The sequence below is a fragment of the Catharus ustulatus genome, chromosome 16 (genome assembly GCF_009819885.2).
Source record: "Catharus ustulatus isolate bCatUst1 chromosome 16, bCatUst1.pri.v2, whole genome shotgun sequence".
NCBI lineage: Eukaryota > Metazoa > Chordata > Aves > Passeriformes > Turdidae > Catharus > Catharus ustulatus.
The window spans coordinates 9,074,096-9,097,688 of NC_046236.1; the positions used below are offsets into that span (position 1 = coordinate 9,074,096).

The following is a 23,593-nucleotide window of genomic DNA, read 5'->3' on the forward strand; positions in this document are numbered from 1 at the left end:
GTGCCGTGCCGTACCGTGCGAGGGGCGGGGCGCGCGACGCCGCACGCACGGTGAGGGCAGGGAAGGCGGCGGCTCGCGCCTCCCGCGCCCACCGGAGAGGGGCACCCGGCGGGGCGGGGCCGCGGCACGACTGCACCAAGGTAAAGGGGGAGGGGGGGAACGCGAGCGTACATGCGGAGGAGGGCGAAGGGAGGGGAGAGGCCGGAGGTGCGTGCGGTGGGCCTACCCCCCTCTACTTCGCGCGTTGGTTCCGCCCGGCCGTGGGGGTAGGGCCGCCCCAGCCGCCAGGGGGCGCAAGGACGCCCCGACCGGCAGCGCCCCCTAGTGGCAGCGCAGCTCCAGGCCATGGGGGGCGGCAGCGCCATCTTGACAGCGATGGCGGCCGGTGTGGGCAGCGCTCATTGACCCACAGCACTCCGAGCCCACAGTGCTCAGTGCCCACAGCGCTCACTGACCCACAGCACTCCGAGCCCACAGTGCTCAGTGCCCACAGCGCTCATTGACCCACAGCACTCCGAGCCCACAGCGCTCACTGACCCACAGCGCTCACTGACCCACAGCATCCGAGCCCACAGTGCTCAGTGCCCACAGCGCTCATTGACCCACAGTGCTCATTGACCCGCAGTGCTCAGTGCCCACAGCGCTCTGTGACCCACAATATTCAGTGCCCACAACCATCAGTGCCCACAGCATTCCAAGCCCACATTGCTTAGTGGCCACATGAGGACAAGGCAGCGTCTTAAGCTGCACCAAGGGAGGTTTAGGTTGGACATGATGAAGAACATCACTGAAAAAGTGATTAGTCATGGGAATGGGTTGCCCAGTTTGGTGGTGGAGTCACCATCTCTGGAGGTGTTAAAGAAGACTGGACATGGCACTCAGTGCCATGGCCTGGTTGCCAAGGTGGGGTTTGGTCACACTGGATTCAATGGGCTCAGAGATCTTTTCTAACTCTCCTGATTCTGTGACCCACGGCCCTCCATGCCCACAGCCCTGCTATGGTTCTCAAATAGCAACTATAAATCATGCCTATCAATGAGTTTCATTGAGTGACCCTCAGAATGAAATAAGAAAAGGGTCAGGGAGGATTTTGTCTCTGCTAGCATTAATATTTATACCTGTTCTCGAGCTTGGGAGTGTTTCCAATGCTGGGAAATATTTCTATTCATGCATTCAGTTGCATTTGGCTGGAAGCCAAAGTATGAATAAGGTGCATAAATCTATACTGGAGCTTGTGTCCATGTTGTTATATTTCTGTATGCTTCTATATTATATAAGCAAGGCCATCCAAGGATAGCTGAGAATTCATTTTCTCTGTGAAATTTCTCACTCTGCATTAAAATCTTTCTCTGCCTCTAACAGAGAACCAAACACAGGGTGAAAATTATATGAAAGCATGAACAACAGAGTTGGACAAGACTAGAGACAAGTTCATATTGCTTTAGAGTTTACCTGGACACTGTGCCTTCCATGAGGAAGCTAAGAAATAAGTAAACCAATTTTTTTTGTTTCCCTTCCTCTTTCCCACAGTCTTAAGGCAGCATTTCTGTTCTTCCTGAGGCTCCTGCAGCACAGGAGGCACTCCCAGGGCAAGTCTGTATGTCCTACTAAAACCAGATAATGCCTCAACCACCTCAGATTAAGACAATGAAAACCCAGTGATGAAAAGGAACTAGTTAAGGGTTTCCACTTTCATTTATTCAAGCGAAAAGAATGTTGTAGAACCTTAATTTTGTGTGAATTGGCTTATTTGAACTGACATAGGAAACAGTGATAAAATCCATGTCCTTGCTTTTACTATTTAATTATATTCTCTTTGCATGCAGTTTGCTTTTTCTGATCAAAAGACTGCTCCATATGCAAGAGCAAGCTTAAAAGAGATCCGAGTTCAGTCAGAAATCTGAGGCACAGATAGAACAGCAGAGTTCCCATCCCAGCTGATGAACAATGTGAGTACAATGACTTAGGGAGTCTGGTTCAGAGGTCTTGAGGGGTTTCAGATCTCTCCAGTTTGCCAGCAGAAAGACACTGGCATGACAAAATCCTAAAACCTGTGAAAGTCACCCTGCTTTTAGACACCATTATGAAATATCTTGGTTTAGTAACTTCATTCTTTCTCACCAAATCTGCATATATTTATGAATGCAGCTTGTAGATAGAACAAGTGAGAAATAAATGTCAGAGTCGAATTGATAGGAATGTCTGGAAATGTACAGCTTGTGTCAGTGGTAGAAATGAGGATGTAACACCATCATGGAAAAGAACATGATCTTTCATTCTAGTAGTTTTTCACCACATGGGGATGGAATACTATAGCTGTGATTGAGGTGTTGCTGGGTTTTGGTTTTGTCTGAATCTTAAAAAAAAAGTCATGAATGGTCAATCAAGAAAGAAAATCAAATGAAGTTTTCACTTCACCAGAACATACTGCAGCCACATGTGGTTGGCGTTTGCAGGGTACTGTCACAGGCCACTGAGTCATTGATTTGAGTAAAAGAAGTCAAAATTACTTTTGTGAAAACTAGATTTTGAAATTTAACATTGCTGGAAGGCATGTGACCTACCCAGTTATCACAGGAATCTGTGACCCCTGCTCTGCCCCCTGTACCACAGGAACTCATTGTCTCGGTTGTTGTCCCTCAAGGAAATGACAGCCCAAATCCACTGCTGCCTTAGGAACCACAGACTCATTTTGGCAGGCTTGCATGAAAGATGAATATGGATTACTGACCTCTCGTTGCTGTGGAGAGCTCTGAAAGGAATGATTGATTATCTGCTGCATTAGCAGCAGGAGAGAGACTGCAGATCACTTTTTAGCTAAGTGGCATGGTTTAGCTCCTTAAAAACCCCCAGATACATGAATTTTTATTAATCTCTTTAAATAAACATTAGCCAAAGAGTGCATTTGAAAATAAGAGCTACAAATTGGTATACAGGCTTGACTGGCTTATGGGCACACAGTATGGAACATGGTGGTGTTCCCCACTACAGTGTTGATACACCGTGGTCTTGAATGACATAATTTACTTCAGTAACAGAGATGTGAGCACACCTTAATTTGGAAGGCAGTCCAGCCCAGCAGTTTGTCATTGTGTCCTTAGACTCCTTGCCAGTAGCAAACCAGCTGTCAAATAAAAGTTGTGTTGCTCCTAAATAAAACATTTTACGTCTGAGAAATTCAAAGCTGCCTTATCAAATTATTTCATGCAGGGTTTTGTTTCCCACCTCCCCATAGCAAATGCAGTTTCAGCACCAGCACCAGGTGTGTGTTACTAAAGCGTGCCTTAGCTGGGATGTGAAAGAAGAGATCAGTTGTTTTAAAATACCCTTTTTTCCATGGGCTCTTTCACCCTTTATTTTCTAAAATCCTCTATATACTCACTGCTGGCAGATTTTATGCTTAAAGTGAATAGCTAATGCTTGAGTTAAGATGAAAGGATGAAATAAAATAGACTTACAACTTCACCAAAGGAGCTGTGCAAAGGAATAGAGTGCTGGACCTTCGTTCCCAGCCAAGCATCCCCTGCTGGGAAGCACCTGTGGTTTAGCTGCTCCTGGATCTGTAGTCAGTCTTGGGGCATCCTGTCTTCTATCCTAGCTGTGCTATGACACTACACTGTGGGGTCATTGCATAATGCAGTTGGCAGATTCCTTTTATTATTTTTATATGAACTTCTTGTTTGAATTCTAGACAAGCCTGCAAATAGCAAAATAAGACTGGTGTTTCACTCAATATTCAGATTATTGAACTTTTGGGTCAACCATCTAACAATCCAAAGGAATGTGTATTTGTTTCCTGAAAGAAAAACCTACTGCTCTTTATAGCTAAGGGACTATTTGTTTTAATTAACAGTGAAAAAGTTTGCCTGTTCACCATGCAGTAAGTCATTAACTGCGCAGATCTCCTTTGGGGTTTGGATACAATGGGATGTTTCAGGTGCTTGATGTGTGTATTGATAAGAGGGGGTTGCATGGAGACCGCGGCAGCGTTTCAGCTCTGCCCCAGCATCCAGCAGCGCTTGTTTGGGAGGCCACGCTTGGCTCCTCTCCAAAGCCCGATCCCGGCAGTGGGCTCTGAACTGCGCCCTCCCGCTTTTCCCCCCGACACGGCTGTGCGGACACACCTACCTTTGACCTCTCCTGCTTTGCTTTGTGCCAGTAAACACCCGAAATTTGCTCAGCTAATACAATAGCTCTGTACTTTCTGACAGAAACGCCTGTGGTTAACCTCTGTGGGCTGCATGCTGCAGTAAAATGAAGGGTGGTAGAAGTTAAACAATGGGTGTGACTACCACAAGATGGGTGTTAGTGGGAAAGTGGTGTAACATCCACTTAGCATTCCAGAGATGTGAAATATAATTATGATTTAAATGCCAAAGATGTAAGTTGCAAGATGAGTAACTGCAAGGACATGAAAGCCTCCCTTATCTTCCTTTCTATCCCACTCAGAATCATTTTGCACACCCACAAAACTAATACAAGTAGTGTCACTTGATGAAATTACACCTGATACATGACTTGTACCATCACTTACATTTCTGTCAGTGTGGGCTCTGTTTATACCAAAGGAAAAATTCCAATCTCATTTACAGCATTTAAAGTTGGAAGTAATTTTGCTCTCAGTGGAATTACTGCCTATTTGTTCTCCCACTCAGATCAGAATCTGACCCAGGCTTTGAATTTTGTCTTATTTGTTCTCATCCTTTCCTGTCATAGACAGAAGTCCTCGATCTGTAAAGGGCTCCTCATACCTTCATTTATGTGTCTTTGCAGAAATGGCTTTTGAGCAGGTCTGTAATGTTAAGAATTTTTTACTAAATGAGCCCTGGGAGCAGCTGGTTGCTGAGTGTACATGAATAGCTGCTTAGTGTCTTTTACATCATCCAGCATATGTGGGAAGGAGAGCAAGAATGCAGGATGAAGGGCTACACAGTTCTGTAGCAATTACAGCATAGAAAAGTTAAAGAACAAAGACTAAGTTGTAGCTGGGGGAATGGAAGTGGGGAAAATAATTGTTGGTTCTGGACTTTTCAATAAAATCTTTATAAGCAGATGCTTGGTGTATTTAAAATGCAAGGGTAGCAGGTGTAGTCAGCTCTGAACAAAGGGCATGAGCTGTCCCAAGCTGTCACCTTGGAAATTGTCTGATGCATAGATCAGATTTGAAAGCTGTATTTTAAACATTTTTACCCCTGGCATTGTTCCTTTTATTTTCTTTATGGATTACATGAAAATGTAAGCTGTTATCAGCTTCTTCAGAGGTGACACCTTCAGGTAAAAGCAGGTGGGGGAAGTCAGGAGAGGCTCTAGGTGAGGCCAGGATTTGGGACTCTGCTTGTGCTAGGTTAACACTTGTAACTGAACTGTTTCTTTTCTGTACAAAATATGCACCTAGCAGGGGGAAGCAGTGATTTTTCAGATACATGTACATCTGTGCCTTCATGTCTGACTGATATCACTGCCTGAAATGGAGCTCTAGAGTGGATAAAGTGAAGCACTTACTCCAAAGTGTTTGATGAGCTGGGACTACCTACTTATATTATTGTGGAATTTATTGCCTAGAAATACCATAAACATTTACTAGAAGTACTTTCTGGTGTATAGGAAGAATAATTTTCTGTCTGGGGGAAAATACATGATTGGTTAAACATGTTAAAATACAAATAGCAAAACAAAAATATTTGCTTTTAAGAATCCAGATAAAACAGTTCTTGAAACCACAAAAGGTCTTTAGATCACAGCAACAGTTAAGATAAGGCTAGTAATTTATAGTTCAGGATTTCTTGTGAACAAGAACCATGAGCCAAATCCTGTGTTCAGGTTAGAAACTGTAATTCCAGCTTTGGTGAGGGAAAGAGGGTGTGAGTGTCTGGAGCCACAGGAGGCTGGTTCTGGTCAGCTACTGTGCTGGAGGCAACAACTCAAGAACAGTACAGCCTGAGAAGCCTTTGGCTCAAGCCCCTCTTTTATAGCCCAGAATCCCAGAAATTGCCACAGGCTGCAGGGATTTGAACCATAGCACACTGCCAAACTTCCCATGGTAATTTGGGTGCTGCATTAGGAAGCAACTTTTCCTCACGGCCAAGAGCCCTCCCTCCAGAGGGAAGGTCAAGCTGTCTGAATTACTCTGCTCCAAACTGTCCAGTCCCAGCACACAGGTCTGATTTCAGGGTAGCTTTACTCACAGTAATTAGAGCTCCAGCTTGGCAAATGGATCCTGATAGTCAGATAATGTCCTGTCCCTGACACTTGTTCCTCATTGCATCCATGTTCTTACTTGGCGGTGCTGCTGCACCTCCCTTTGGGACAGTAAGGACCTTTGACAGCTGCAGTGACCCTTAAGCAGAAGTCATTGTTTCTGTTAATTTAATCTGTGGCAGAAATGTTGTTATCCAGAAGTGGATTTGTCTCAGGGATATTTGTGGTCTGTCATGAAATAGCGTAACACCTATATGATAAAATACTCATTTACATAAAGCAAGAATAAGATTTCGTTCTTTCTTCTGACAAATAGTCTTAGCACACCTGGAGGCTGATTCAGTGGGTTCAGCAGGTACACAGCTCTCTGAAAATCAAGACATTCAAGACTTTCCTAAATCCACAGTTAGTCTGCCTCTCCTGAGTGCTTAGATAAAATAGCTTTCATCACCTTTTCATCATATCAAACTCCAGCTGAATCATTACTGCCTACTGTCATGGTATCACAAATAAGCCTCTCAGCCCCTGGAGCCTATACAAGCTTTCAGCAATGTTGTGGTGGTTTTATCATGTATTTCATTCACAGATTTGCAAAGATAGGGTCAGCATTGGTACAACAATGTCTCAGGAAGGGGGACGTGTAGAGTTTCGGTGACTTGCCCAATGTCTGTTGCAAAACATTAGTGAAACAGAACCCAGGCATTCTTGTACCAGTCTTGATTCAGCAAAGCACTAAACCAAGTGCTTAACTTTGAGGAAGAGCTCAAGCTGTTTGAATGGAGATAGATTTAAGTATCTGTATAAATACTTTGCTGGACTGAGTCTTCAGCTTTCAACAGCTAATAATTGTTTACAGCTATTTCAGGGTTTTTTCATATAGCTCAGCATATCTTTGGATGGCAGAAATATTTTTATACTAATTTAATGGTGTGAAAAAATGTCCTGCTTGCTGGCCTTTTGGCAACTCAAACGTTCATGCATATGTTGGGGGATTTATCTTGTCTTTTTAGATGACACCAGCAACTCGACAAGAAGTTCTTGGCCTTTACCGCAAGGTTTTGCAAATAGCCAAAAACTGGCAGTCAGCATCAGGACAGATAGAGGAAACCATGAGAGAGAAAGAGTACATTAGAAATGAAGCCAGAACATTATTCCGAAAAAACAAAAACGTGAGTGTCCTCACAGTGTTGAATTTCTGAATTACTCTTCTCTTACTTTTGGCTAAGATAGGAATATAAGGGTTGAATTCCCAAAATTTCATTCACCTTAAATTCTGTTGTATTTGGGTTACAGTTTAAATATCATCCCTGAGAAAACGCAAACCATTTCAGCTCTTCATTAACTACTGTAGAAGTCTATAAGGTCTTTTTTCAGTAAAAAAGTGCCAAGAAAAAATTAAATTCCAAAGATACTGCTTGTGTAATTGAAGCAGCTTTTGATCTTTACAAAGTTAGCTAAGTGTATCATTACCCATGCAATAGCAAACAGAGCTCAGCAGCTTCTTTTTTTCTTTTCAAAGCAGCAATTATTGGCACTTCTTTTAAAAGAAGCACTTTAATTTTTTTCTTAAGGAAGAAGTTTCAAACCCTGGTAATCAAAGGCCCTTCTTGTAATTCAAGATCACAACACTTATTTATATCCCATATTGGTCTGGGGCTAAATTGAAGTAACGCAAAATATTTTAAAAAATGAATTTAAGTCATAATTCACACCACATTTCTGACTTCAAAGAGAGTTTCTGGATAGGATGGTAACAGAATGTACACCAATCAGTGTCTTTCCTTTCTCCACTGGTGACCTTGCACAGTGATGAACAGGTGAGCATGGTTTTTTCATAGATGTAGTAGTAGTAGTTTATATGTGTATTGTCTTTTTAGAGAGAAAATACCATGCTTGGGTAAAAAACTCCTTCTGTAGCCTCAGTCCTGACAGCCTCTGGGGCCTTACCATTCAGCACCATCAAGCCCAGAACTGTTGAGTTGAGGAAAATACCAATGTTACCTTTTTTGGATGTGAACAATATAATCATTGTATCTTCGGGTTTGCCAAAATAAACTAAGGAAAGCCACGTGCTGTGCATCATTTACACTTGAGCTTCCAATTGCTAATTACTGTACTCATATAAAACACTTGTTTGTCTGATCATCACAGGTAACAGATCCAGAGCTGATTAAGCAGTGCATAGAAGAATGTGAGGCAAGAATAGAAATTGGACTTCACTATAACATCCCTTACCCCAGACCTGTGAGTATAAATCACAAAATCCTCACTGATACCCACTGAGCTTTCCTTGTACAACAAAACCATCAGTTTCCATCACTCTCACTGCACTGCATTTTTAGATGAGCTGGCATTTAAATGTTTGCTAAAGCAGAGCCAAATGTACATTGAGATGTTTTCTTTCACTGTAAATTGGATGATTTCTTCTCAAAATAAGGAGTCAAAGCCTAAATGGAGTTGGAACTGAACTCCCAAGGCCTCTGAATATTTAGCCAACCAATAAATAATATTGAAAAACATGGTAATGGAATAAAATAATAGAAGAGAATGAAAGAATAAAAATACCTAATTACATCTGCCATAGGTACAATAATTTTTATAGCCTACATTACTGTTAGCTGTTCTCCTGGTCACAAATCAGCCCTTATGAAATACCTGTCTATGCTGCTGCTTCTTTTCCCTTCTTCTTACAGGAGAACATGTTCAAGATTACTGAAATGCTAGAAGTTACAGCAAAGTCTTCTAGTGCAGCATTCAATACAGTTTCCTCATTGCCCAGTCACTTCTGTCAGTAATATTTATGCTGCCTCCCATAGAGACACCCGCTCTGCTCCTGTCAATGAGTTTATATTTATACATCTATAGTTCCCTTATCAAGGCAGTCATGGCCAAAATTCAATTGTATCTTTATCAGATGCTTGCCTAAACTATGGTCACTGTTTCCATCTGTTTCAGTATACAGAATAACAATACACTGCTGGCAAACAATGTTCCTAGACCTGGGCCTAAAATGCATGCTCTGCAGTGGTTTCAAAATCCCAAAGGATCTGCTCTCTCAGACAAACTGGATGATTGTTATTTTTCAGATTCTAGAAATCTCTACTGCTGCTTTAGTCAGTGCTTTTACTACTATTTGCACCTAAACACCCATCTTACAGGATGACAGCCTCAGCAACACTAACACCTGACTGCTACCACCTACATTTTTCAGTCATTTAGGGAGGTTACAGCTGCTTGATTCCCACTAACAGTCTTACGAAATATAAAGACTTTGTCAATCAAGAGAAGATTCTGTCACCTATTGCTCCTTCTGCTGGTGGAGTCAATGACATTGATTGTGCATTTTAATGTGCCATATATATAATCATGACAGTAAGAAGGCAGGCTTTCAATACATACAGTTTGGGGGTTTTTTGTGCCTTGTTAAATAGGTATGAATAAATCACACAGTGATTCAAGACCTCTACTCAAGAATTTTTAGGGTTTCTAGTTCTTACTGTTCTGGAACATTTTCAGCAATCTTATTTCATCAAGTATCATTGCAGTCTGATATCAAACTGCAAAACAAAGTTACTAAGGCCTAGCTTATATAGGATTTTAATAAACAGAAAAATTAGGGCCTGAAAGTTACACCACTAATCACTCCTCAGAGAGTGCTCCTCCTAGAAATCTAATAACCTGGCTTGAGACAGTAAGAGTTACCCTCTCCAAAGGGTGAAGAAGTTACTTAAACTCAGTGAAACTTAGTCTGCATTTTTTGTCCCATTATGCACCTAATTGGTGGGATTTTCTTTTCCAGATCCACCTGCCTCCTATGGGCCTTGCCCATAAACAAGGCCGCATGTTGCGACACCAGGAAAAGTTAAGGAAGATTTCTAAGCCAATCTACCTGAAATCCCATGATGAAGTTTCATAAGCCACCATTTAAGCTGTGATGTGTAATCACATCCTTCAAACTGTGAACTGCAATCCAGGTGATTTGTGTGCACAACTGTGAATGGTGTGGTCACTTGCTCACACGTTTCCTGAGGCCAAAAAGCCAATTGATCCATCGTGTATGATGGACAAGGTTGGTTTAGTATTTATTACATTTCAACCACTGACTTGTCAATAAAAGTAACACTTTTTAAGGACTGAGGTGATACAAAGATTTCTTTGACATCAGGACAAACTGCAGCAGGATTTCCAACTCTATCTGTATAAGGGTTCTCTGGTGGTTTGAGGGTTCTCTGTGCTCAGTTGTGACTCAAGACAGTGCCTTGTATTAGATCAGCCAGAATCAAGGAAGTCTGGGACAGTCAAGCAGCCACAGTTCCTCCAGAGCTTCTGAAAGCCAGTAGGAATACAGTCACTGCACCATGTACCTGCTCTCCTTCCTCTCTGCTTTGCCTGCTGTCCCTGGAGGAGAGTTCCAGGTTCATAGTACCTTATGGAGAAGTTTTGTTTCTGGACAGTAGAAAAGAGTAGAAGTGCCACTACTCCTTTTCCTTTTTGCAAACTGCAGAGGAGTGGCCTAGGCTCCCTATGTCAGCTTTTTTTCTCCCTTCCTTTGGAGAGGGTGTGGATGTGAAATGCAAAGTTTGGAATGCTATTACACAACTCTGAGTAAAACATTCCAGTGTTGGGTTCCTCAAGTTCCCATGTATGGACTGGCTGAAAACTCTGCCTTTAGGGTATCACTATGGGAACAAGCTTAGGATGCTTTGGTCTCCTCACAGTGTGTTTTCAGATGGTCAGCTTTGCAGCATAATCAGAACACTGGCTTTCTCAACTATTATTTTAATTTTAGTGTTAAGTTTTAACTCTTATGTTATGGACAGAACCCTAACTTTAGTAAAAGAAAGTATCTACAAGTCTCCTAAGTTTGAGGGGTATTTCTGTTTTCCAGGTGCCTCATGAATAGAAGTAAAATGAAATCCTTTCATGAGTTACCAGTTGTTTTGGCTCCTTTGCAGTCCTCTGACTTTAGCAGGCTGTTGACAGCTTCAGGGAATTTAGGGGAGCCTTCCAACCTTTAGGCAGGAAATAACAATGAGACCAAGCCTGGACAAGAGCCACACTGTACTGGACACTACCTAAGCACAGTCCACAGCGCTTTAAGGATAACCTGTTCCAGCCTGACATTAACAGGCAAAATAAAACAAATTTGCAACATGTATCTGTGTATGATTTCCTTTTAAAGTGGGAGAAATCAGTGAAATCTCATTTCTGAACTCTCCAAGTCATCCAAACCCTCCAAGCTCTAATAAACAATGACAAAGAAATATTGCTGTCTATCTGAAAAGTAGGTTAGAACTGGTCCTGTGCAGAACAGACTGACAGTCCCTCCCCCAAGAATGCACTTTTAAGTGTGAAAAAAGTACAAGCAGATGAGAAAGTATAAGAAAACAATAAGCAGAGTGAATCAGCATGACAGGTACTGGCTGGCCCAATTTCTCACTACCTTTTATGGCTCCACTCTACAAAGGTCTCTATTCCCATATAATTATTTCCTGGGAATGCCTCATGTGGGGAGTAACAGGTAAAATGCCATTGTTCTCTCAGTGGAAGCTTTGTAAATTTACTGCTGTCAGGAAGACACAAAACAAAACTCCTTTAGCCTAAGAAAAGAGGGATTGCACTGAAAAAGCAGAAAAAAAAATACATGATTGCACACACTGCTTAATTCTTCATTGAAAGAGGTCTAAATACAGACTTCCTATCCTAATTCTGATACACCAGTGTAGGGATGTGTCAACTGAGCCCAACCAAAATGTGCAGAGGCAAGGGGTTTGAATGGAAGCTTAAGCTCACTCTTTGTCATTAAACTATCATTCAAATCTTTTGAATTGCTGAAGTTCATGTGACTAATGAAGGTTCTGATGCATCAGGTGAATAAACAGCCATGGAAATGAGCAGTCTATTGTCTGTGTTATAGTTACAACTCTTTCCTAAGTACATACTGTAAGATGTAGATTATTTCAAAAGAACAGCCCTAAAATTACAGAAGATTTACACCAAATGAGATAACAGGAGTTTGAGTTTACTTTTGAAGAAAAGTACAAAGAAGCAATTTTTAAAAGGTTCAAATACCCTCAAGTAACTCAAATGAGTATCCACTTGCATAACTGAGAAACCAGCAAGGAACAGCATCACATAATTTGAGATGCCTTAAAATGCTAGACAGCCTAATAATTCTTCAAAGTGTTGAAAAATTATTAACTGGTGCTTCATCTTCATTACTCTCCATCACCAGAAGGCAAAGACTGAAAATTGTTAAAACTTCAGGCTGTTCAGCTAAAGAAAGGATTAGATCAGCTCTTTTTTCAAGTCTAGAGAGCAAACCCTTTCTTTCATAACTTAAGGTAAAGTTGGTATGGAAAGGAGAATCTAACTAGAGTCCTTTGTTTTTTGAGGTCAAACTGGCAAACTACCATTTTGAGGGATTTCATTAAAAAAAAAATTAAACTGCAACTCAGTCCAGCAGATAGGCTGACATCTTAACTGGTACTCTTGTATTAGATGCCAAAGCCCTTATAACTTCTGTCAAGAAGTATCCCAATGATTGCACAATATGCCATTCCCACACCTTAATTTTACTTGCAAAAACAGGTTGTCCTGAAATGCCTCCTCTTTCTGCAGAATTTGTAATGCACTGGATTCACCCAGTCAGTGCACACTCTGTCCTGTACTTGCTGAACCTTCTCTTACTCCCCTTCCAGTAAATACTGTCATGTTCCAATTTATCATCCTAGTCAGGAGATGCTTTAGAATGATTTAGAAGAAAATTATGACATTAACTTTATATTCTTCAGAAATAAAAGTCCTGAGTCAGTTGCATGAACTCTCCTGCAAGTCAACTGCAAGGCAGTAATCATTTGTTGACACAGTGATCTGGCCTTGAATACCTAAATAACACCTCCTTTCTGGAAATTCTGTCCCTAAATCCATCATTACTAAGGTGGTAATTTATGGAGCTGTGCACTTATGACTAACGTTAGCAAACACACAACCTTTTAAGAATATGGATGTGGCAGCTGCATACTGAATGTCCCCCTCCATTGTCTGGGGGTGAGGAAATGCTCATTTTGCTGCAGCAGTGCCCTCAATTCCCAGGACAGCATCACAGCACCAAAACAGGTTAAGATAGATTAGGTTACCTGATGCACCTTCCTACTAATACAAGCTGCTTCTTGTAATACCTTCCAGATGTGAAGAAAATGAGGCAAGCTGGACCTCACTCTCCTGGGCCCTACTATGTATCCATCAGAAATGGTCCCAGCAACATCCATCTTTTATCCACACACAGAAGGGTCACTTATTTGATCATACCTATGTACTCATTTTCAAGAATTAGAGCAGAGACTTGCAATTTTCACTAATAATTCTAATCCCATTAGGCACAATATTCTAGCTATAAATGGAAGAATTTGGGATCTTTGTATTGTCTTCTGCTTTTTTACTGTATAATTTTCCCTGTAACAGCCCAACAGTGTTAAAATCCACAGGGGTAGTACTTTCTAAAAAGAATTTTTGTACAGATAAGAGGAAGGTTTCAGTCTCCAAAGAAAATGTACAAACCCTGTCTTATAGCATCCCTAGCTGGAAATCTGTCTCTGCTAAGGGAAAAATACCTCTTGCTCCATTAATGACTTTCTTTCCATCTGCCTTAAGTTATTACCAAGGGTGTAAATCTACAATTTGAAGTAATTACAGGTGGGTTTTGTGGCTTATTTAATTAATAAATGAAAATTCTAAACCTGTCAATCCAAGGATTCTAATACTACTGTTACAAGGTATTTAATTTGTACAAAAATTTTTCACATCTCTGTCATGTCCAGCTAGTGTCTGAGATGCCTTTTTTCTTTTTTCTAAATGTCTCAGCCTAGAAAGATTGTGAATTCTAATGTTTAGCCAGTTTATCATTTTCCAGGAAGGTCTAGACAATGCTAAGAAAATAAGGTTGGGAAGCTCATTTCAAAGAACCACAGAAAAATATCTCTAAGACAGATATCCCCTGACAGTAAATTCCATTACTTTTTCTGTACTAGGGAGGGCAGCCTAGGAAATCATGATTACTGATTACTGCAGTAATCATCAGCTGAAGCAAGTCAGCCCTGCCTGATCCCTGGTGAAGGGGATGCATAAATCCTGTCTTACAGACTTCTCTCTTATCTATATATTTTTATCATGTCTATAAAAGCTTAAAATACATCTTTAATTACATTCCATGAGATGCCTCATATCAAATCTAAACATCAGCACACAGGAAGCATTTAGAAAATCAACACAGTAACAAGGCCACTGCACACATGTCATAGCAAAGTCACTGTGTATTCCCAAGAACCACAACTATGCCATTTAATAAACTATCATTTATGTTTGTTCACAAAAAAGGGTTCACAAGCAACCCACATGGCAAGCTATTACACAGATTTCTAACAGTTTAAAAGTAATTGATCTCCATAAAATATAATTTAGGTAATGAATCTGACTTTTAAAAAATAGTTTAATTTAGATTGTTTGAAAGACCAGCATTATCTGTAAGAGGATTGACAAACCTTCATTTTAGTGTTAATTGTTGTTGGCCCAGCCTCCCTTTCAGCAGGTGAGGTGTCACCAGTGCCTTGATAAGAAGCAACATCTGAGTAGATGGATCCTTCTGAGAGCAGTGTCTGACCTGATCAGCCTATAGGGAAGGATTTTACAGCCAGGTCCTGCCCCTTTGGCCTCACACAGCTTCCATACAAGGAGGCTCATGACTGTTTTGTTATCTCTGATGCCACAGTGATCTCATTTGTGATTTGAATTGTTGCTGCAATTACAACAGTGACATGCAGGCATTCAAAAATACAGTAATCACCACAATGTTTTTTCAAATGTAAATTTCTGCTAATTTTAATGATATGAAAACTACAAAATATCTCTCTTATGAAGGCTAAGAAAATATTTTTTTCAAGGACCAATTTTAATTAATTTATTTATAGATCAACTGAAACATGATTCTCTTCTTAAAAACTGTTGTCTGTTTGGATGAGTGTGCTGTAACATTCACAAACAAGTTTTATTTTGGTATAGGTGCCAAATATCATTTAGTCTAATTTGTTAAGAGTAGTTTCTTCCTCTCAGTAATTTGAAACACCTGCACATCTCTGTCCCTTTTATTAAAACAAACATCCTCTAGGTGTCCTGGCCTGACACCTTTGCTCTACTCCCCACACACCAATGATGCACCAAAAGCCTGTGTGCTGGACTGTTAATGAGGGGTCAGGTGTGGAACATGAAGCTGCTGTTACCTGTGCATCTTCCTGCAGAGCAGCACTGCACAACACCCCAACACTTCTGCCTGACCTTGCAGAACCATTCTTAACAGTTACTATTTTATGAATATCTGCACGAAACAAACCAGTGGTTAATAGAACAATAATGAACAATAACAACAGATGAATTCCTATGACAAGAACTTTGTTTTTTAAGGAGTGGTAGCAGCATCCCTTGGAGCATGGAGCAGGATACTGGGAATTGCCAAGTGATGGCAGAATCTCTGACTTCATGAGGCCTCCAGCAAGTCATTAAAATGCTGCAATTTAGGCAATGAAAAAAAATACAAGACCCCAAATTAGTGGATGGCTGTGTAGTGCATGTTTTTTTAAATGTTTGCCTTGATGTTTGTGCTTCTATTGTACTGTGTACACAACTCTAATGATGCATCTTTATTACCTTCTTGGCATGCTGTGGGGATTAGCTAATGACTGCACAGCTCTTTGAAGATGTTCAGGCTATTTTATTTTTAATTAATGTTTGCAAGCTACTTTGAGCTTCTCTGATGAAAGGGCTTAAACAAGTACAAAATTTCAGGCAGTTATTAGTCCAACATGCAAGAGAGCAAGATGAGGAAGTGTGCTATGTTTAGTCAATTAACTGATGGAGAGTCAATTTTCCTCACAGTGGCTGGTATGGGGTTGTGTTTTGGATTGTGCTGAACACGGGGTTGATAATCCAGAGATGTTTTTGTTATTGCTGAGCAGGGACTGCACAGAGCCAAGGCCTTTTCTGCTTTTCATACTGCCAGCCTAGGGAGGAAATTGGGGGTGCTTGAGGGGGTGGCAGGAGACACAGCCAGGACAGCTGACCCCAAATGAGTGAAGGGACATTGCAGACCCTGTGACATCATGATCAGTGTGTACAGTGGGGGAGAAGAGGGGAACATCTGGAGTGATGGTGTTTGTCTTCCCAAGTCACCATTACTTGTGATGGGCCCCTGGTCTCCAGGGAATGGCTGAACACCTGCCTACCTGTGGGAAGCAGGGAATTAATTGTTTTGCCTTGTTTGTGTGCATGGCTTTTGCTTTCCCTATTAAATTGTCTTTATCTCACCCCATGAGGTAGTGGAGGGGGTGGGAGTGAGTGGCTCTGTGGGGCTGGGCTGCTGGCAGGAAGTAAAGTGAGACTATGGGAGAAATAAAACTACTCCATGTATCAGGTACCTGGAATATGTAGGTAAATAATATTGAAAAAAGAATTATGTGGTACAAGCAAACTGTTCTGGGAAATGGCAGCTCCCAATAATGTGCTGTCATGAAGTTTTCCATGGAAATTCTGAGACACTTCATCAAGGAATGACTACAGTTTTATAATACAGTTTTGGTAGTTCATTCTATCTGAGGATTGGAGGATTGGTTTCCTATGTTGACAACAGAATATTCTCATCTCCTCCCTCCTTGTCCTGCATACTCCTGGGACACAGAAGTGGTAGGCAAATCCACAATCTTATTTGCAAGAGTTGTGATGGGGAATTCCCATTAAAATCAGCATCAAAACTCTTTAGGCACGATTTCATTTAAAAAAAAAAACAACCATGCAGCCATTGAGGATTAAAGCAGATCTTTACAATCTCAGTATTGCACCCTCTCAGTCATCCAGCTGGCACAGGGCTGCCACACCTCGGTTTATCCAGTGTTTCTGGGGCTTGTCTGAAGGGAGTTCAATTGACAGAACATAGTTGGTTGAATGCCCAGTGGTGGATAAGACACCTCTTCTTTCACTTGTCTTGTATACAGGGCATGAATAGATGTTCTGATGAAGAAAGTTGGAACTTTCTCCAGGCTTCAGCCATATTATGGGCAAAGGATCATAAAGGATTTTTGGTAGTGATTCTCCAATTACCAAGGATTCTCTATCCCATCGTGCACCTTCCAAAAATAGGCCTCTCACATAGGCCCCATCTTCTGGCATTTTCTCCATTGTGTACTCCTGTTTCATCACCTAGAATGATTAAACCATTGCTTGATTTTATTTTTATCTGGAGTATATTAAATCCTATAAGTGACAGTTTGAAATTGCTCCTTTAAATAAAATACCTTTTCATCTGAAAACTCTATTTCTTGCTGCCCCAGAACATTTTTCAAGCTGATCAATAAAAACAAAATACTTCTGCATTTTTCTTACCTCAAACTCAAATCCAATGTGGTCAATTGGGATGGTGTATTTTCTGGCAAAGTTTTGTAAAACACCAGTCAAAAAAGACTGAGTGAAGAAGAATCCTGAGAGCCAAAAAACTGTGGGTGGTCCCTTGTCAACCCAATCCTGAATAAGAAAAGAGAAAACAAATGTAAAAAAATCCAATGTATTTTTGGCTTCATTGTGCCAATTCACCAGAAAAGGGATGTCTTTTCAGATACATTCAAACAGCACAATGAGATCTAAGCCTTGATGGGATCCTCTGCATCCTTCCATTGGTTTCTGTTTTTCAGAGACAGCAAATCACAGAAATCAGTTCTTTAGGATGACAACAAAAATAATCATCATTCTGAAACAACCAGAACTCAGTGCTACTGAGAAAAATTTCACAAAGTAGCATAAGCACGTTTTGTTAACTATAGGTAGTGGCCTCCAAAAACAATAGAAGTGATTGAATTTGGACACTTTTTCAAAATACTTTATTTTACAGTTTTGTAAACACCAATCTCCTAACATGAAAAAAGGCCAAATTATTTTACATTCTTCACTGATCACTGTGAGGGCCCTCACTACAGCCTACACATCAGATCCCAGCAGAGCAAATCTTTCCTGTACAAAGATGCCAGACAAGGAGCTCTTGGGCCTTGTCCACACAACTCAGTAGGTAAAAGCAAAACAAGGGCACAATGTCCTCACACTACTGTAAGTTCTTTGGAGTCAAAAGAAGCCCATACAATGCTCTGCTCCAGCAAACAGGAAACTGCCATTTATATACATCTCAGATACTTCTTCCTAGCTTTCTCCTCTCTTGACTTCTATGGGGCTTCACTACATCTCAGTACCTCACTATTTAAGGTACTTAAATTTTATGTAGTTTTAAGTAGTTTTAAGAGTGCTAAGAGTGCAAGGAAAATAATGGAATGGCAAGTTAAAAATAAAATAGCCTGTTCAATAAGCGTGAAAGTGGTGTCACAATTTATGAAACTTCAAAGATATTTACAGATACATATATAAAATTTCATAGTGCCTGTTATGCAGGCTCTAAAGCATTCTTCCACCCAGCTCAATGTCCTTTCAGCAAGGAAGTCATTCAGACACCAATTCAAGCTAAAATGAGTCTTCTAGAAATAGAAAGATGGAAACTACCAAAAGCAGCACTGGATTAGCACCACGGGATCATGCTCCCAGCTCACCCTGAACAATTGCCCAGCTAACTGCAGTGCTGCTAATGCAGAGTGTGTGTGAGCAGCTCACAGACTGGAGCTACCCAGGGACTGCTGAGCAAGGACAGCACTGGCCCACTCTCCCCATCCAGCTTTCAACTACAACTCCCCAGACTCCTCAGTGTCAGTTTAGCAGACCTGGAAGAACTCCAAACGACAGAGGAGATCGGACACGTAGCTTCCCAGAGGCTTCAGTGATGGATAGGATTTGGCAGCCCACATTGATGGCACTTTTCCCATCAGCATGCTGTTGAAAACATCTTCAAGCTCAGAAGACATCAACACTTGGCCTTTAATGGCTTTGCCTATATTAATGAGGCTGCTCTGAACAACTGCAGTAAGCCTTCAGAGAAAACAAAGGAATTGTCATTAGTTACTTCCTATTACCTGGCTAAATACCACTCAGTCCAACTTGAATGAAGGGTTGATAGAGGTGGTAAATGTTCTGTCAGAAATTCCTTATCTCACCTGTAGTTATCAAAACTCTTACTTAACTTTAGAAAAGCAAATTAGAAACACACACAGAATATAAGAGTGAAAACTTTCCTTCTAGTCAAGGGAAATCAAGTGACCAGAACTTTAAAGCTTATAGCACTCATAGTGTGCTGTGAATATTGGGACCTGGGTATCACAAAGACCAAAGTAACTGCTCTACCTCAACACAACAAACTCAAATCTGATTTAAATTCATCATCCAAGAATACAGGTATTATTGCTATAGTCAGGTACTCAGCTGCAGCTTTCATATCTTTTTAAAAGATTAATCCAAAGCAGAATCTTAACATGTTAGGAAAAATGTATGGTATATGTATATCACCAATGTAATGTATAGCACCAATGAACACAAGCATATTTCAGTTTGAGAAGTTCTACAGAAAACACTGAGCCATACCTGTTAAACCGAATTAGTTCTTGCCTAAGAACTGTATTCATGGACTCCTCATAAAGTACTGGGTATGCCTTCATCACTTCTTCCATATCAAAGCTACTTGGTAGTTTGGATAGGATGTCCTGTGCCAAATCTTCAACAACTTCCTGAAGTCACAAGTTGGGAGTGAATAACAAATATTCCTTTTCCCCCTTCTATTTTTATTTAATAAATTCCACAAAACACTAGGCTTTATATGTTTTTCTGTATAACCAATAGGTATTTTAGTCCATTTTCCTAAAGATACAGTGCTTTTATGCTCTTATTTGCTTTGGGCATCATCCTGTCTCTGCATGTGCCTGCTTGCTCCTTCCTTCTCAGTAATTTTAAATTTGTTAGTAATTTTTAGTTCATAACAAGGTTTTAGGCGATTACTAAGGAAACAGGCAGGAGAGCAGACAAGCATAATCCTATTACTGCCACAATGATGGAAAAGATGAAGCAGGCAGCATGAGCAAAATAAGGAGAAGACCCTATGAATACCCCAGCCACAAGAGAAGCTTTACTTACAGCATATTAGACATCACAGAATAAGCTCACTAGACAACCCTGCAGGAAATGAGACTCCATCTATTCCACTTTTCAAGAATCCATTTGTGTATAACATATAGATGTCAAATCTGAGAGGCTTTAAAGGTTATTTATCTATATCTCAAAGGGGCATGGATTTGGCCTGAGTAACCTGTGCTGCCAGGTCATGTGGTATTACTCTGTTTGGACTGAATGCAAAGTCATGAAGGTATCTTCCATCTTTAATGGTCCATCTATCCCAAATCCATCTGCTTCTCTACACAGACATTCACATCTACTCCCAAAGCAACAGTCATGAGATGAGAGGTGTTGGATTACTCTGAGACCTAGGACATCCCAGGAAAGGGCACCTTTCCAGACTGCAAATTGATCTTTCTTCCCCAGTTACCTGAGGGGACTTGCCAGCTCCCCCTGCTTCTCTAGGCAAAGTCAGGAGCACTGCATCAAAAAGCTGGTTGGTCTCCTGGTTATCCTTGGTGATGTCAGCATTTTCATGAAGTCCAAACACTTCAGGGTGTGTTGTAATTGGTAAACTTCGTATGTATTCAATATAAGACTGTAAAACAAGCATTCAGATGCCAGACATCATGTAATGTGATATTCATAAATGATCAGCAAACCAAACTGGGACAGAACCTTCCCATTTACAATTCAAGATAGTAGTTCCCTGTTAAACACATCCAGGAATTGACTGACTCTCCACAGAGATAAATGTAAAAGTTCTGAGTGATTCAAAAACTCGTGGAGGAGTTGTTAATACCACCCTCATGTAAGTGGCAAGAGAAAGGAAAGTGCATTAGAAATATCCAAGGAGTGCTGGTAGGAGTCACAGAAGGGGTAGGATGCTGGATGTGTCATCCCTACAACTGTGGGCTACACAAATAGGTGGGATTTCAGCACATTCATTATCTCTATGCAGCTGTTAGAAGGGAAAAAGGGGATGGAAATTGAGTATACACCTGCCATTCCACTTCTTCCTCCTGGTTGATGCTTTCAAGGTCAGACTGGTTGCAAGAAAGTGCATAAATACCATGTGAATTCCTGAAGCCTGACTCCTATTGGTTTCTGGAACTGTATTGGAATTTCCTGCACAGGGGTGGCTCTCTGCATCAACAAATGCCAGAGTATTGGATAATCTCTACATCCCCTTTGGGGTATGGCAGATATAAAGTACCAGATTAAAATTTCATATACAAGATACATTCTGGCATGAATTTATGATCTTATGGGGTTTATTTTCTATTTGTTGTATTCAGCATTATCCAAGCACAATGTAGGTAAGTTCTTCACCAATAATTTAGAGACAATTTACGATTCTTGTCTTCTCACCTCATAAGGGCCATGTGGTGGTATGTAGTAGTCACCTCCAGCTGAAAGCATGTACTTCTCCTGCTCTATATCCTTGTTGTAGACTATGGAAAGAAGGGACAGGAGAAGACGCCTGTCTTTATCATCTGTCACTCTACCTCCATAGTTACACTCCCCTGGAAAAAGACAAAGAAAACCAGGACAAAAAAACCTGAAAGTTAATGAACAAATAAAAATTGCTTTGCAATAATGTAAAACTATAGTAAGCTGAAGCTCCACAGCTCCAGATCTTCCAAAGTTTTCAGGTTTTATATTTCAATTGAGTCAATGAAAATTAGACCCTTGAACATCTATGTGCCAAATTAGTGATGGAAGGTTTAAGTACCTCTATGAGTTGGTCTGAGTAACTGCTACTCATGTCCCAAAATTCTTTTTCATAAAGCTAATCATAATACTAACAAAAATCAAGAATGACAAGGCTGTCAAAGGAGGTGCAAAGGGCAGCTTATCTCCCTGGAGCAAGGGAACAGAATAGCCACAGCAGCTGAGTTACACAATCAGCACCTCCTGCTTTAAACCCCTGAGCATTAGCACATCCTCCAGTGAAGTGCCAAAGCTTCCTGTGTCAGGCTCACATTGATCATCAAAGGTGAACCAGAGGCCATTGATGGTTTGATTTGATGTGCATAAAGCAAAGACCAGGAGGTTTGAGGGACCATCAGTAATTGTAGCAATATACAAGTCAAAACAACAATGATATCTGAGGGTTTGGGATCCACCTCCAGTCACAGTCCAGCTCCAACATCCATCCAGTGACAACCACATTGGATGTGGAAGGCCAGTAAAACAAACTGGTGTGGAATCCACTCAATTTGTCAAGAACTCACCAGTTTATCAGTGTATCAGCTAAAAATGCCCAGCAAAATCAACAAATCCGTGTGAGAGGATGCAGTGTCTGTACCTGTTAGATAGGTCAGAGCTTCAAACGGGATTTCTTCATATTCATTCAGAAACATCTGAATCTGTTGCATACTGATTCTGAGATCAGACTCATTGAATTCATATGGAATATTCCAACCTGTTCAATTCAGAAAAGATACACAAGGCAGTGGTGCAATGTACTGATGGCTGGGCTCAGGAAATGGTGGTGTTGGTACTACACTGCTTCTGCAGAGCTGAAGATACAACTGCAAGTCTAGAAGCAGCCTGGAATATACCAGGCTGTTTATTAAGCATAGGCATTTTGGCATCACAGTGTCCTGAAAATTATATTTTACCTGCTTATACTTCAAGCTAATCTGTTGCTACCTGGACACAATGAAAACAGGAGTTTTAATTCACTTATTGATTTCAATTTTTCATCTGCCCATCTATTAATATTGTTTGCAGATGAAATTCATAGTAACAGTACAACAAAACAAGCAAGCAGGCAGACAAACAAACAGGAACATACTCCAAATAATCCTTCAGAAAGCCTAAATCCCTATTACAAACCAAAAACAGGGGTGTTGATGGAACTATCCCTCTTCACCCAGATAGTTGGTCACATTAGCAGTAGATGGTATGTTAGAAAATGGCCTCTAGAAAATTTAGTTTTACTCTAAAGCAATAAATGAGTGTCTTCATACTGGAAATTTAGTGCTTATTTAAACAGCTATTAAAATAATGAAAGTAGTTTTCAGTCAAAATATATAATTTCCTAATAGCAACCTGTTATGAGGAAGACAGACTCAGCTGGAATGGAAGAACTTCATTTACACAAGTGCAGGGCATAAACTTTATATAGTTATAAAAATGGAATCTCTGAGTTCATATATTTCTATGCTATACAGAAATTCTATATAGTTTTCTATGTATTTGAAGATTACAGAAAAAGCTGAAGCACCAATCTTATGAATGCATATCTTTTCATTGCTGTTATAAACAACACACTGCAGCTACACAGATTTGTTTCACACTAAGTAAA

The 23,593-nt window shown here is 40.6% G+C and overlaps 2 protein-coding genes across 8 annotated transcripts in view; one reads left to right on the forward strand and one right to left on the reverse strand.

Moving 5' to 3' along the window:
* The first annotated feature begins 15 nt into the window (after positions 1-15).
* Positions 16-23,593, forward strand: part of LYRM1 (LYR motif containing 1) — a 73,079-nt gene continuing 49,501 nt past the window's right edge. The window contains exons 1-4 of one of the 4 annotated variants that reach the window (XM_033074202.1): positions 16-140; positions 7,209-7,367; positions 8,350-8,442; positions 9,998-11,354. In XM_033074202.1, coding sequence (XP_032930093.1) covers positions 7,209-7,367; positions 8,350-8,442; positions 9,998-10,114 — 369 coding nt within the window. In that variant the 5' untranslated portion in view covers positions 16-140 and the 3' untranslated portion in view covers positions 10,115-11,354. Of the gene's footprint in view, positions 141-1,695; positions 1,950-7,208; positions 7,368-8,349; positions 8,443-9,997; positions 11,355-23,593 lie in introns of those variants that run through there. The other 3 variants (XM_033074201.2, XM_033074203.2, XM_033074204.2) reach the window with 3 other exon arrangements.
* Positions 15,941-23,593, reverse strand: part of DNAH3 (dynein axonemal heavy chain 3) — a 58,303-nt gene continuing 50,650 nt past the window's right edge. For all 4 annotated transcript variants that reach the window (XM_033074193.1, XM_033074194.1, XM_033074192.1 and 1 more), the window contains 7 exons: positions 22,589-22,705; positions 21,649-21,803; positions 20,708-20,875; positions 19,753-19,895; positions 18,999-19,203; positions 17,626-17,763; positions 15,941-17,442 (listed from right to left, as the gene is read on the reverse strand). In XM_033074193.1, the coding sequence (XP_032930084.1) occupies positions 17,089-17,442; positions 17,626-17,763; positions 18,999-19,203; positions 19,753-19,895; positions 20,708-20,875; positions 21,649-21,803; positions 22,589-22,705 (1,280 nt within the window). In that variant the 3' untranslated portion in view covers positions 15,941-17,088. The remainder of the gene's footprint in view (positions 17,443-17,625; positions 17,764-18,998; positions 19,204-19,752; positions 19,896-20,707; positions 20,876-21,648; positions 21,804-22,588; positions 22,706-23,593) is intronic.